The following is a 14,939-nucleotide window of genomic DNA, read 5'->3' on the forward strand; positions in this document are numbered from 1 at the left end:
TATTATGCAATAATAAAGGACCATTTATAAGTTATTTTAACAAGAAAATGAACAAAAATTCACACGTAATTCCAAGAGCACTTCTGATACCATGTATGCATGAGCAAATGGCAAAGGAAAAAGAAAACTAAGAGGAAAAACTATTAGGAGAGTCCAAGCCTGGTTTAAATTAAAAGCTGGAGCTCACTGAATTAGTCCCTAATTGGGCCAGACTGAGGAAAAAATCTGGCGTTAACAAGCACCAGGAGGCGTGGCCAAGGAAAAAGATTCCTCAGTCCTAGGGCAACCAGACTAATTTAGCCCATTGCTTGGACTCTCCAAGCAGTGCACAGGAAAAAGGAAAGAATTTTGGATGCAGTAAATATTATAAAGGTCAGCATGCACAATGAAATTAATCAGAAATTGAAAATGATTTTATCTGCATTTAAAATTCCATTATCGCAGTCAGCAATAGTATATGAATCAACTAGAGAAACATAGCCACTACCAATATTCTTCCAGGAAAAACAAGATGATTTTGAGAAAGCACTACACTACAATTGGATTATAAAGAAATATGGAAGCATTATATAACAGAGGAACAGAAATGGAATAGAAACCCACACCTATCACACAAAATACCTGAATAAAATGTGGATGTGTTCAGTCCCATCAGGGTGTCTTTCCAACTAATGTACCAAGGAACACTAGCTTTAACTGAGTGATCTGACAGAGAAAACATGGAATTATTACACTAAGCAAATAAGAGTTTGAAATATCTTGCTCACCATATTATATTTCCTAAATTTTAATACACATATAGCCAATATGTATTTAGATCAAACTGATCTTTTTGGAATAGTTCACACTTTCTGAGCACATTTTGAAAAATACATTAACATATCTATTTACAGCATGCTGAAGCTGGTATCTTGTTGGAACAAAAATATATGAAATGTAGCTAATTTTCAAATGTATAATAAGGAAAATGTACATAAGTTAAAGAATAATGAAATTTTTATGGGCAATGGATATCCTTCCAAAAATTAAGGAAGTTTAAATCGGTTGGACTTACTATGAGGTTTCATTTTAATCCCAAAAGATATATCCAACAGGAAAAAGTTCACTTCATTTCTTCCCATTAGAAAACAAGGGTAAGAAGTCTGCTTTCTGTGGAAGTAGCCCTTCCTAACTTAATTTCTTACTGATCAATAATAACCACTTTAACACTCCTTATATATAATACAACAATTATTAACATTTAAAAATAGCAAAGAAAGTTAATTCGGAAATGACACAACATTCATATCTCATACATAAAATAGGTTTGTACCCTCTAGAAATATGGGTGGGTCTTCTGGTACATTAATAGTACATATAATTTATTTTGTCCTTCACGAAAGATGTTCCTGACAGGTAGGAATATGCCCGATTCATTCTTACTTACTAACAGTTGGCATAGAGTCTTGCTTCCCAGCATTTTCTATCTTCTATGAGATTAGAAGGCTTCCAACCTTTAAAATAAATATGCAAGAAAACTACCTCTGGACTTGGGCAAAATTTAGGTAAAACTATTTCCTAATCTTACGACACTCTTAATTCCTCTTAGGGAGAAAATATGAGTCAGGCCTGATTACTAACCTATCTGAATGAAAAACACAATGATATCCCTTAACTGATAAGCTACTGTTCCCTTAGTCTTCTTACTGAAGTTACTGCCACCAGAAAGTTCTCCAATTCAGTCTTGAATAGGGGCCCCTCTAGTGGCTTGAAGGAAAACACTGTTAGAACACTCAACAAATCCCAGGATATAATTGTGATGACTAAGAGCCGGAAAAATACATAGTCTCCATAGCATGTACACCTCAATTCACTATCCAAGCTTGCCTGAAAAAAAGCTACGGGATAGGGAACTTTTGTTTTCATTTGAGTCAATTTCTTTCTCCTGCACCAACAACTGATATGTGAATTGAGGTCATTCATTTCTATAGTGAAATCAAACTCTTTTGTCTTTGTTAAATTGTTTTTGTCTCAGTTCTTTGTCAAATGGATATAGAACACTGCTTGTTAGTCAGAAAAACCTGAAAAAGAAGTTATTTAATAGAAATCACAGATAACACTAGATTGGAGAGGCTACCATCAAAAGATGCAAAAGCCCAAGCTCTACTACTGACTGGAAAAGGTATAGTTAAACTTTTCCTATAAATTCCATCTTTGGTGACCAAGAATAAAATTTTCTATAAATGTTGATATAAGATTCATAACAGTCAGAATATGTTTAATAATCCAGGTATTTTCAAAGTAGGGGGTGTAGCTAATCCTAAATGTCTTTATTAATTTGTTATCTGTCACAATCAAATATCTTTGGCTAGCTTCATACTATATAAAAACAAATTAAAATATCAACAAATTAAACCAATCGCAACAAACACCATAAACTGATATAGTCAAAAATCATAAATACAAATGACAAATAATAAATAGTAACAAATAAAAAGGAAAAGTAGATTAAATCTATTTTTAATACCTTACATCTGTTGGTAAGAGTAAGATATAATGCTACAGATTGTAGTCAATTAAATTATAGATTCCTTAATGTATAAATAAATAAAATATTTTCTTATATTGGAATTCAACTATACACATATAAGACACTGAAATTTTCCCGGATTGATTTGGCTAAAATAATTTTAACATTTTAGTTTATTTTAATAATATGCTGATTTATTCCAATGTAAGCATATTAATATCAAAATGATATTATGAAAAAAATAATTGAAATGTGCAAATCAACAGTCCAGGACAGGTCATTACATTTGTATGCAAAAACATCAGGATTGAATACATTATTGAGCTACTCTAAACCAAACTGGCCACTAGAATCTGCAATTAATTTTCCTCCTACCATTAAATAGAATGGCTTAAGTAATCAGAAATTGTTTGTTTAATGCAAAGATGCTTCTAGCTACTTTGGACCCATCAAACCCAAACAGCATGGGTAATTACAAGAGATTGTAGGAATTAATCTAGAAACATCAGGATGGCGCCAAGTTACCTAGCTCTGATAACAAAGTTATCAGCCGGAAGAATCAAATCCAGAAATCCCCCACTGGCACTTGCACAACATCTGCCCAACAACTTTAACACTGATTCCCAATGGAAAGTAAAATGAATCGCTGAACCCACAGATATAGGTAGAGATATAAATGACCCACAAAAAAGGTACCACACTTTGAATTACCACATAAGTCATGGACAATTTTGATTAGGATTTGTACCTCACATGGCATCTGCTGCGACTCTCTGTATAAATGGGGCATAGTATCCTCCCCTCAGTGTGATTGCAAGGTCCCATATATCTGATTTTTTTAATATCAATAATGCTCCTTTTCAATGGTTAGATGACCTAGACCCGTGATGGAGAACCTATGGAACCATTTGTCAGGCCAAGCAAGGCATTGCCTTGTCAGCTCCAGCACGTGCCAGCAAACTTCAGCCTTCTTTTGAGGCCATTTTTCACCCTTTGGAGCGTGAAAAACCAGCCCTATGGCAAACTGGAAGTTTGGAAATGGATTTCCGGTTTGCTCATAGGGCCGTTTTTCGTCCCCCGGAACCTTTGGGACACTTCACTGAAGGCTCCGGAGAGCGAAAAACAGCCCTACGGCAAAACCGGTTGTCACTTCCAGTTTGGCTGTAATGCCATTTTTTGTGCTGCGGAACCTTCAGGAGGTTTCCCTGAAGGCTCCGGAGGGCAAAAAATGGCCCTATGAGCAAATTGGAAGTCCGCTCCTGAACTTCCAGTTTGCCCATAGGGTTGGTTTTTCACACTCCGGATGGCCTGTTTTTGGGGGGGGGGAGCGCTGGTTGTGTGCACATGCGCATAGAGGGGAGAAGCATGTGCATGTGTGGCATGCCCATGCACAACCCGACCCTGCACTTCCCCCCCCCCCCCCGCTTTTGGCATGTGAGCCAAAAAAGGTTTGTCATCACTGACCTAGACTTTGGTTTTTGAACAGAGATCTTTTTAACATTTATATTTTATTGTGTTTTATCAATCTAGGCGAAATGTTAATATATATTGCTAATGCGTGTATGACATACCATGCACTAAATAAAATTAACAATGTCTAGTCTTGACTTAGGAATTATTTGTAGGGAAGATCCTGGTTATTGAACTTTTACAAGATTCATTATCTCAAACACAATGAAAAACTATGCCTTTATCTTAGCTGCATTCCATTTAATAATTAGCTCTAAAGAATAATAAAATCAAACCAAAGTCCTCTTCTCAATAACTTTTTTACTCGTTGATAGCTATTTTTCAAATAAAGAAAAGCATTTTATGCACAGTGAATCATAAGTGATTCTTGTGTTACATTGGCTAGAAGATACTTTCAGAATCAGTTTTACTCAGGAAGATTATTCCTGGTATTTCTCTGGTATTTCCATTCTTTCTAACTACACACTAAGGATATGGAAACTAAAAACAGGCACAAGAAATTGATTATTACATTGTTACAATTGCAAAGAAGGTTAATATTAAAAAGTTAGAAAGATTCAAATTTGCTATCAGTTACACAATGATCTAAAATACTTGTTTCTCTCCATTGAACAAGCATTCTTCACCAGGAAACTCTGATAGAGGACTATATAAAAATATGATGGACTTATATCATCTACATTCTTAATATATGCTTTTCCTTTTTGTCAACCAAACTTATTTAAATGTAAACAAATCAATACATAAATGTACACATGTGTATGTATAATGAATACTCACATAAGCTCTTCCTTTTTTCTTTTACAATTATTTTTAAACTATGACTACTAGGAATTCTGAAGGATTCAGTTCTGGCCTTCCTTTCAACACACTACTCTTGGATGGCCTCAAATCCATGCCTTTCAGTAGTAGGACATTAAAGTATACAAAGATATTTCAGAGTACCTATCTCCAAAACATAGACTAAACGAATATTTCCCTAATCTATATTGCACACCAAACATTTTTGGTGTGCAATCTCTTTGAGTCTGAGGTGCTGCCTAGTCTTATACTGTATCATCTTTATTGAGATAACATCCAACTCATGTTCTTCCTTCAAGTTTTCATCTTAAACTGCTTCTCCAGTATTTTTTGCTTGACTGGGTTTACACACTCAGTAAATATTGTATATTTCATTGTTGCCTTCCAAACCTCTTTCCTTATTTATTAACAATATTAGTACCTCCCTTTTAAATCTGCATGAGTTTATTTTTGACTTCCTTCCCTTTTCCTTTCTTTCCTTTCCCTTGTTTAAGGAATGGGCTACTCCTGCCTTTATAAAGTACAAAAATACTGCTCTCCCTTTGACATGAACAAAAGCCTACTGCAATCTTTTTTTTCTCCTCTCAGTCTCCTGATGTTTATCCTGGAATATGCAGTCAAAATAATCCAACTTGCTTAATGCTCTTATCACATGATGGGATTCTTGTCTTTAAAGCCCTACACTGACTTCCTGCATATTCCCTTCAAAGTTCACAATGTTGCTCAGCTATACCATTTTAATATATCCTGAACATAAACTTTATTCCTTCCACTCCTATATGATGCCTCATTTCAGTTTTTTAAATCAGTTTTACAATTAAATTCATCTATAAAAAAACAGATTTCTAAGCATAAGCAATTGAAGCAATCATTTGTTTTATTACACTGAATGCTAGACTGCAAACACTTTGATGAAGAGTACCATTTTCTTGTACTCTGAAGGTGCATATAATTAAGGTGCTACTGTATAATAATAATAATAATAGTACTTTTGGTTATAGTGCAGTCTTCACTTATTTCAAGTACTAACTGGTTAAGAGGAGTGCAAACGTATAGTATTGTTCTAACCCAAAAGTCTGGAGTATAAGTCATCCATTTATATACCGTTGAATTCAACAGTATTTTTTTTTCAAACGAAAATATTCAGGATCAACCAGTAAGTTTTAACTACTTTAATAATAACTCATACCTATTTATTTGCAAAAATACAGCTTTAGTTAGGTATGACTATTTTTTTGCTGAATTAAGATGTTTAGGAATTAAATCATTCAATAAGTAAAAACTCAAAAGCAATATTAAATTGGAACCAAATAAATACAATTATTTTGTTCAAAACAACTTGACAAACACTACTTAATTATATAAATTAGACTTCACAATAGTGCATTATTCAAATGCAATAGTGACCAACCTGATTGAAATGTAATATAATTTTATATACCTTTCACTACAACAATAAACTATTGGAATGCATGAACTGAAAATGTTTGTTGAATATGTTTGTTAGAACAAATGCCCAAAAAATTAACAAACTTTTAAGACAAAAAAAAAGAGATTCCAATTGAAATATAGTAATAATAATAATAATTTTAAAAACCTTGCATTCTTTTAGGATATTTTAACTCAGAAATGTGCTTTCTGAAGTTTTTCACTTCTCCCTTTCCATTAAGTTTTTTTCCCCATATCACTTCCTTCTCTCTCTCAGTGATCTGAACTATAAACTAGTATAACTAATTAAACAAACAATCAAGATTAAAAACAAAACAATCAAGATTAAAAACAAAACAATCAAGATTAAAAACAAAAAAGCAAACTGAGCTCAATTCCTAAGGACTTCACAAACATCAATGTAGCTTCTCTGGAAACAGTATTTTGGAAGTGGTTTGTAATAGCTTTCTTGTTACAGCTATAATCCTAGAATTTCTGGTTAACATTCAATACTAATCAGATCTGATCCTGCTTCACTTCTCAAGTTCAGTCAATGAGTTTGAAGACTTAAAAACAGAGATTTATTTATTTATTTATTATTCATGCTTCTAGACCGCCCCCTCTCCCAAAAGGGACTCGGGGCGGTGTACAGTCCATGCAAAATATATCAAAATACAATAAAAATTGAATATGTACAGTTGGAATGGAGGAGGTTAAAAATGGAATTAAAAGAACTGTACAAAGCAATATATATAAATATAGGATTTTGAACCCCTAAAACACACACAATAAGTTAAAAACAATACCCCTAAAATAACCAGTTAATACATTTGCCAGGAGGGACAGTTGTAATTATGCCAGGCCTGCTAATCGGAACAGGTGAGTCTTCAATTTTTGCCGGAAGGAGCGGAGGTCAGTTGTGGTTCTAATGTCGGGGGGGAGGTCATTCCAGAGGGTTGGGCCCATCACAGAGAAGGCCCTACTCCTTGGTGTCGCCCGTTGGCATTGCCTAGTGGACGGCACCAGGAGAAGTCCCTCTCTGTGTGAGCGAATTGGCCGCAGGGATGTATGTGGGAGGATGCGATCCCGCAAGTAACTAGGTCCCGTGCCATGGAGCGCTTTAAAGATGGCAATCAGCACCTTGAAACGCACCCGAAAAACCACAGGTAGCCAGTGCAGCTCGCGCAGGAGAGGTGTTACGTGGGAGTACCTCGTACTCCCCATCACAGCCCACGCGGCTGCGTTCTGAACTAACTGCAGTCTCCGGGCGCGTCCCAAGGGCAGCCCCATGTAGAGAGCGTTGCAGTAATCCAGGCGGGACGTCACCAACGCATGAGTGACCGTGCGTAGGGCATCCCGGTCCAGTAGGGGGCGCAATTGGCGCACCAGGCGAACCTGGTGGAACGCCCCCCTTGCCACGGCTGCCACATGGTCATCCATTGACAGCCGGGCATCAAGGAGGACGCCCAAATTGCGCGCCCGTTCCACAGGGGGCAATTGTTCGCCCCCTATGGCCAGCGATGGAATCAGCTGGCTGAACCGAGGTGCCGGTAGCCACAGCCACTCAGTCTTGGAGGGGTTGAGTTTAAGTCTGTTGTCCCCCATCCAGACCCCGACGGCTTCCAAACACCGGGACATCACTTCGACAGCCTCGTTGGGGTGGTTTGGGGTTGAAATATACAGCTGGGTATCATCAGCGTAGAAGTGACACTCAACCCCAAAACCACGGATGATCTCACCCAGCGGCTTCACATATGTGTTGAACAGGAGAGGCGAGAGGACCGACCCCTGTGGCACTCCACAAGTGAGTGGCCTCGGGGTCGACCTCTGTCCCCCTGTCAACACACATTGCTTCCGGTCGGAGAGGTAGGAGCCGAACCACCGCAGAACGGTACCTCCGACTCCTATCCCCTCCAACCGGCGCAATAGGATACCATGGTCGATGGTATCAAAAGCCGCCGAGAGGTCTAATAGGACCAGGATAGAGGAACAACCTCTATCTCTGGCCCTCCAGAGATCATCGACCAACGCGACCAAGGCTGTCTCCGTGCTGTGCCCGGGTCGGAAGCCGGACTGGCGTGAGTCTAGATAATCGGATTCGTCAAGGTGTCGTGGAAACTGCTGCACCACCACATTCTCAACAACCTTCGCTAAAAAGGGAAGGTTGGAGACTGGACGGTAATTAGCTAGCTCCGTTGGGTCAAGTGAAGGCCCCTTAAGTAAGGGCCTCACCACCGCCTCCTTCAAGGCGGTTGGCAAGGATCCCTCACCCAATGAGGCATTCACCAGGCCCAGAAGCCAGCCTCGGGTCACCTCCCAAGATGCCAGTACCAACCAGGAGGGACACGGGTCCATTAAACATGTGGTGGGTCGCAGCCGTCCACGCAACCTATCCAAATCCTCGGGGGCAACAGAATCAAACTCCTCCCAGGATGGTCTCACAAGACTCGCTGTTGGCGGCCCGTCTGGTCCACTGAGGGGGGCCCATCCACTCCGGATCTGAGCGACTTTGTCCTGCAGATATTCCCCAAACTCCTCTGCTCTGCCCTGCAAGGGTGCCCCCCGCGTCCTCTGTGACAAGAGGGAGCGGGTCACCCTAAACAGGGCGGCAGGGCGGTTATCCGCGGACGCAATAAGAGCGGCGCAATATCTACGTTTGGCCGCCCTTAATGCCACAAGGTAGGTCCGTAAATAGGCTCTTACCTGTGTTCGATCAGATTCGGAGCGTGAGGACCTCCACCTGCTCTCTAGACGTCTCCTATGGCGCTTCATCACCCTCAGCTCCTCGGTATACCAAGGAGCCCGGGTGGGTCGCTGTCGCAGGAGAGGTCGCAAAGGCGCAACCCGGTCCAAGGCCCCAGCCGCCGCCCTATTCCAGGCGGCCGCTAGGTCCTCCGACCGAGCGCGGGTCAGGGCTACAGGTAATGGCCCAAGCTCCGTCTGGAACCTATCCGGTTCCATCAGGTGCTTGGGGCGGTACCAGCTTGGACCGTCTGGTCCCGCCTCCTCGCGGTGGGGGGTAGCGCCAGGGAAGTCCAGCCGGAGACATGAGTGATCTGACCATGACAGGGGTGTGACAACTAAGTCCCCTATACCCAGATCACTCGTCCACTGCTCAGATACAAAAACAAGGTCCAGTGTGTGGCCACCTTCGTGTGTGGGGCCCTGAATTAATTGGGTCAGGCCCATGGCTGTCATGGAAGCCATGAACTCCCGAGCCACCTCAGATGCTGCTCCCGTCGACGGCTGGTTGAAATCCCCCATAACCACAAGCTTGGGGATCTCAACCACCGTCTCAGAGATCAGCTCGAGGAGCTCGGGCAGGGCCGCTGATGTATAGCGAGGAGCCAAGTATACAATCAGCAAACCGAACTGCCTCCCTGGGCCCCATTTCACACCAAGGGACTCACACCCGGAGATCTGAGGAACAGTGAACTCCCTCGGCTCTAGACCTTCCCGTATAACTACCGCCACCCCGCCACCCTTACCCAGGGCCCGAGGCTGATGGAATGCACGGAAACCTGGTGGGCACATTTCCACGAGGGGTAAACCACCCTCGTGGCCCAACCAGGTCTCCGTTATCCCTGCAAGGTCCAGCTCCCCCTCAGAGATCAACTCATTAATGAGGGGGGCCTTGTTGGTTACGGACCTTGCATTGCAAAGCATCAGCCGCAGGCCCCGGCTCTGTAGTTCCTGACCACCTAGGTTGCGGGGGTTGGTACAAACGACCGGGCGTAGCCAGCAGCCACGGTCTCCCAACCGGCCTTGTGATCTTCTCTTGTCCTCGCATCCCCCCCTCCCCGCGACCGTTGTAATCAAACAACCCCCTGTTGGAATAACTTGTTCCTTCTCCCCCCCCACTCCGCTCACTTCCTTCCCGGACTCACCTGCCCATCCGGCACTGGCACTGGCTCCTCTCCCGGCCTGGTTGTCCCACCCCCCCTCCCTGGAACCCCTTAATAACAATAAAAAACATTTAGATAAAAAGGGCCCGAGGCTGATAATATATAATTATTTCATAGTACAAGCAGAATTCAGGGCTAATAAACCTCTTCCATATTACGAACATATTCTATTCAGGCAATATTTTTTTTTAATAAAAATTTTTATTCTATTTTTAATTTTCAAAACAAACACAACACAAAAAAATCTTCCATTTTTACATACTGTAGAAAGTATATCAGTTACAAAAGACTTTCGTGCATCTCTTCCACAATCATCAAGCATAGTTCATATTAACTCAAGTATTTTAACTCAGATATTTATACATGTTACCAGGAGACGTTGGCTCCTCCTATTCAGGCAATACTTGTGGCTGAGTCCTACTCCTCCACATCTTCTTACTAAAGGAAGATGAATAAAGGAAGAGAAACAGCAGGAAAATATTGCTAATGATCAGTACTACCTCAGAACGTTTCTGTACTAAGTAGGATTTGGTCTGAATTACACCTGAGATTGCTTCCAATTCTATGATTCTGTAAAAAAAGTACTGGGTGGATAAAAGAGCTAACAAGGACTACAATTTATAGCAATAATAACAAGCACTTTTAACATCAAGTGATATATTTGGAAAACATCATTCCAATTATACATATCCAAATCTTTCCTTGTTTTTGATAACTGAAAAAATAAAGAGTTTTGATTAAGAAACAAAACTGAAACATTTTCAAACTCTGTAAATATGAAGCATACAAACTTTATTTACAATAGTCAGACTTTTGTACAAGGAACTGTACTTTTCCCACAAAGAAAATATGTGTGTGTGTGTGTGTGTGTGTGTGTGTGTGTGTGTATGTATATGTATATATATATATATATATATATGTATGTATGTATGTATGTATGTATGTATGTATGTATGTATGTAGTGTGTGTGAACATGTATAAAATATTAGTTTTAAATTATTTATGACATCTAACACATATGGGAATCTTTTTGTTACTTACCACTAATGTTGAGATCATAATCTCCTGCAGTAATCACATTAGCTAATAATCCTTCAGCAGGCTGGCTAACAGTCACCACATCATTCAGAAGTTTTCGAATAGCTCCAGGCTGAGGTGGCTGAGTAATAATGTTGTTGACAGCTATTTTCAGGTTTTTGATTATGTGAAGTTGATTGTTAGGGTCTCTCATATGCACTGAAATAAGAAAATAAATATGTTATTAAAATAACCTATTCTGATACTATGTATCTAGTAAAATAATGTTTTCAGTAATAGGAATCAAATATAAATTTTGTCTCATAAATGCTTATGATTATAATTGAGCTATAGAGAAAACCAGCATTAAACAAATAATACAACAGAAATAATGAAAAATAACTGAAGTGTTCTTCACAACGAAAACCAGAAAATGTAACCAATACACAACTTTTCCAGGAAAAATCAATACAATACAATACAATACAATACAATACAATACAATACAATACAATACAATACAATAGCAGAGTTGGAAGGGACCTTGGAGGTCTTCTAGTCCAACCCCCTGCCTAAGCAGGAACCTTATACCATTTTAGACAAATGGCTATGGAACATCTTCTTAAAGTCTTCCAGTGTTGGGGCATTCACAACTTCTGGAGGCAAGCTGCTTCTCTCCTTGATTAGTTTCCACCCATTGCTTCTTGTTCTACCCTCAGGTGCCTTGGAGAATAGTTTGACTCCCTCTTCTTTGTGGCCACCCCTGAGATATTGGAACACTGCTATCATGTCTCCCCTAGTCCTTCTTTCTCTTAAGCTAGACATACCCAGTTCCTGCAACCGTTCTTCATATGTTTTAGTCTCCAGTCCCCTAATCATCTTTGTTGCTCTTCTCTGCACTCTTTCAAGTTTGCTTGTATAATATTCTGACTTCTGTGAATAAGGCACGTATTATTTTATAGGTAGTCTTTGATTTACGAGCACAATTGAGCCCAAAATTTCTATTGCTAAGCCAGATAGTTTGGTGAGTTTTGTCCCATTTTATGACAATTTTTGCCACAGTTGTTAAATGAATCACTGCAGTTCTTAAGTTAGTAACATAAATTGTTAAGCGCATCTGGCTTCCCCACTGACTTAGTATCAGAAGGTCAGAAAGGGAATTACATAATCCCGGGAATCATCATAAATATATGCCAGTTGCTGAATTTTGATCACATGACCAGTGGGATGCTGCAATAGTCATAAATATGAAAAAAAGGTCATGTCATTTTTTCAGTGCCATTGTAACTTTGTAAATGAATGTTTGTGAATAGAGAATTACCTATACTATTTTGAGTCATGTATGTCACAACTTTGGATATACATAGTGTACACTAGCTAATATAGAAGGGTTGTTATTTGTGTTATGCAAGATATACCAGTACTTGAATAAATAAGATCACCTTAGTATAAATCAAGCGTTCTTGCAACTCAAAAAACATATTGTACATTAACATTTTGACTATGTTGTCCACCATTCATAGTGAATGTTAAGTCCCAACAAACAGAAACTTGCCTTGGTTGTGTATTCCCCCCCCCCCCCGCCCCAAATATCTTACATTTCCAGATGCATATTATATTTGCTTTTGTTACAGTATTTCCTGCATCAAAATAAGGGGAGCAATGTGTTTCATTACCTGGGGTGGCTACTGGGAAGATATGCTTTTGTGACCCAACTTTTCCCCCTGCATATGGGTGAGGACTCTTGGCCATTTCTCAATATGTGTTCAGGCTGTATTTGAGCAGAAAAGGCAGCCTGGCAACGACACATATGCCAAGACACACATATGGACATTCAAGCAAAAATCATCAACTTCAATTACCCACAAGTGTACAAGTAGCCAATGCAGCAGCCAAGAAGGTGTACAAATTCTTGTTAGGATTTAAATTACTGGAGTTCTACCAAAAGCACTTTTGGGGTTGTCTTCAAGAAAGCCCCATCTAAAGTTTGTGGTAGATGCCTACACATGTGGTGAAGAAACTAAATTATCATCGTAAGATCTTTCTGGTCTCCCATCCCAAAAATACAGGGATTAATCTAGCTTTATCATTTAAATATCTGGCACATGCTTATTATTAAGAAAATATTTTTGGTAAGGCAGTTTAAGTCTCGTTCTAGATCAGTGGTTCCCAACATCGGGTTTAAACCAAGTTAATGGACTTTTAGGCTTCCTCCGCATGAGTAGAGTTCACTTTTGGGGTAAAGTAAGAATTATATGTCACGGAGGGGGGACATCAGGATTTTAGAGATGCTTAGGTGGGGCATGACCAATAAAAGGTTGGGAACCACTGTTCTAGATATTATCCATATATTAGCAGAATCCAGTGTATGTCTCCGAGTTCATCATTTACACAACCATTCGGCTTTACCAGAAGGTAGAAGTTGACAGAAAACTAAGACAGGCAGCAGCTGCCTTACAGGGCTGTCAAACTTCAGAGAAAGGTGAACAGCAGAAAGTGCCTCCCGCTCGTGTTCTGGCTCAAAGGGGAGGCTTTAAAAGGATTAGGTAGCCTCCCCCAGGCCCAGCTGGCGAAGGTGCTAAGAGCGGGACTTCCCTCCCTGCCATGTAAACAACCCAGTTCCTCTCCCGCCGAGCGATACCGACCTTCCGAAGTGAGGCGACAGAAGGGCTTTACCAGCTCACAGAAGCCCAGGTTGTTCTTGCGGGTGATTCTCTCCGCCTCCTCGCTACACAGCGCGGCCACTAAAGGCACAAACGAGTCCTGGAGGAACTCTTGAACCGACTGTACCCGCTGGGCCATCTCTCCGACCGACGGAATGGCTCAAGACACCGAGCTCCAGCCGACGACCTGCCAGACGGCCTACCCGCCTTGGCCCGCTCTTCTCTCGTCGTCCCCCTCCGTGCCGGGGCCTAATTCGCGCCGATGTACACGCTACTCTTCCCCCGTCCAGGGCTTGAGAGCCGTGGCCTCAACTGCCACCTTACCGGCCCCCTCAACGACCGCCCAGAGCCGCCATGTTGGATCTGAAAAAGTCAGGCAAGTGGGTAAACTAGGCCGGCAGACTTTGCGGCTGTCACGTGATAGGCGTGGACGGGAGGAGCTGAAAAAAATCGAGCGAGAGAGGAAAGGGGGCGGGGACAATCGCTGACGTGTATCTTGTGAGCCGCGTTCCTGACAAGCGGCTGAAGGACACCGGGAAGAACGATTAAAAGCGCTGGCGGTTCGGCAGCTCTTCCGTTTTAGACTTACAGAAGCGAAGTTTTGTTACGGCGCAACAACCTTTAATGTTGGTCCGTTGACGGTGTCTATTCTAGGATAGCATGCGGAGAGAAGAGAGCTTACCTTAGACCAGGGGTCCCCAAACTTGGCAACTTTAAGACTTGAGGACTTCAACTCCCAGAATTCTTAAAGTTGCCAAGTTTGAAGTCCTCTGATCTAAGGCTGACTACAGCTTTCTTCGGTTTTTATAACCAGATCTATATGTATGCTTAAGGCGGATCTCCTAGCACTTTTCTCACAGTAATTTCATTCACAGTGACTGGTCCAAAATCATTTCAGCTGAACGTGGGCTCTCTAGTCCGCACCCAATATTTATCCATACAAAAGCAGTGTGGGCTTCCAAATCTGACGTCTCTCCCCCCCCCTCTTTTCTTTCTTTCTTTTTGCGTTTGTCTGATCGGTTGAACACAAATTTATGTTTTAGCCCAACGTTTTGTGTGAAACTATGTGAGTCAATAACTTTTTTGAACTGAGGAAATGTCATCCACTGAACAACTGATAGTTGACCATGGGATGGGTATATAGG

General features: G+C 41.0%; 1 protein-coding gene across 5 annotated transcripts in view; it reads right to left on the reverse strand.

Moving 5' to 3' along the window:
• The window catches only part of TRAPPC8 (trafficking protein particle complex subunit 8), a 74,473-nt gene extending 60,212 nt beyond the window's left edge, over nucleotides 1-14,261 (reverse strand). For 2 of the 5 annotated variants that reach the window (XM_081951930.1, XM_081951929.1), the window contains exons 1-2: nucleotides 13,777-14,242; nucleotides 11,156-11,350 (exon numbers count right to left, since the gene is read on the reverse strand). In XM_081951930.1, coding sequence (XP_081808056.1) covers nucleotides 11,156-11,350; nucleotides 13,777-13,933 — 352 coding nt within the window. In that variant the 5' untranslated portion in view covers nucleotides 13,934-14,242. Of the gene's footprint in view, nucleotides 1-621; nucleotides 706-11,155; nucleotides 11,351-13,776 lie in introns of all 5 variants that reach the window. The other 3 variants (XR_014175283.1, XM_081951927.1, XM_081951928.1) reach the window with 3 other exon arrangements.
• Nucleotides 14,262-14,939: the final 678 nt, after the last annotated feature.

The sequence above is a fragment of the Natrix helvetica genome (assembly GCF_964273705.1).
Source record: "Natrix helvetica genome assembly, chromosome: 4".
Taxonomy (NCBI): domain Eukaryota; kingdom Metazoa; phylum Chordata; class Lepidosauria; order Squamata; family Natricidae; genus Natrix; species Natrix helvetica.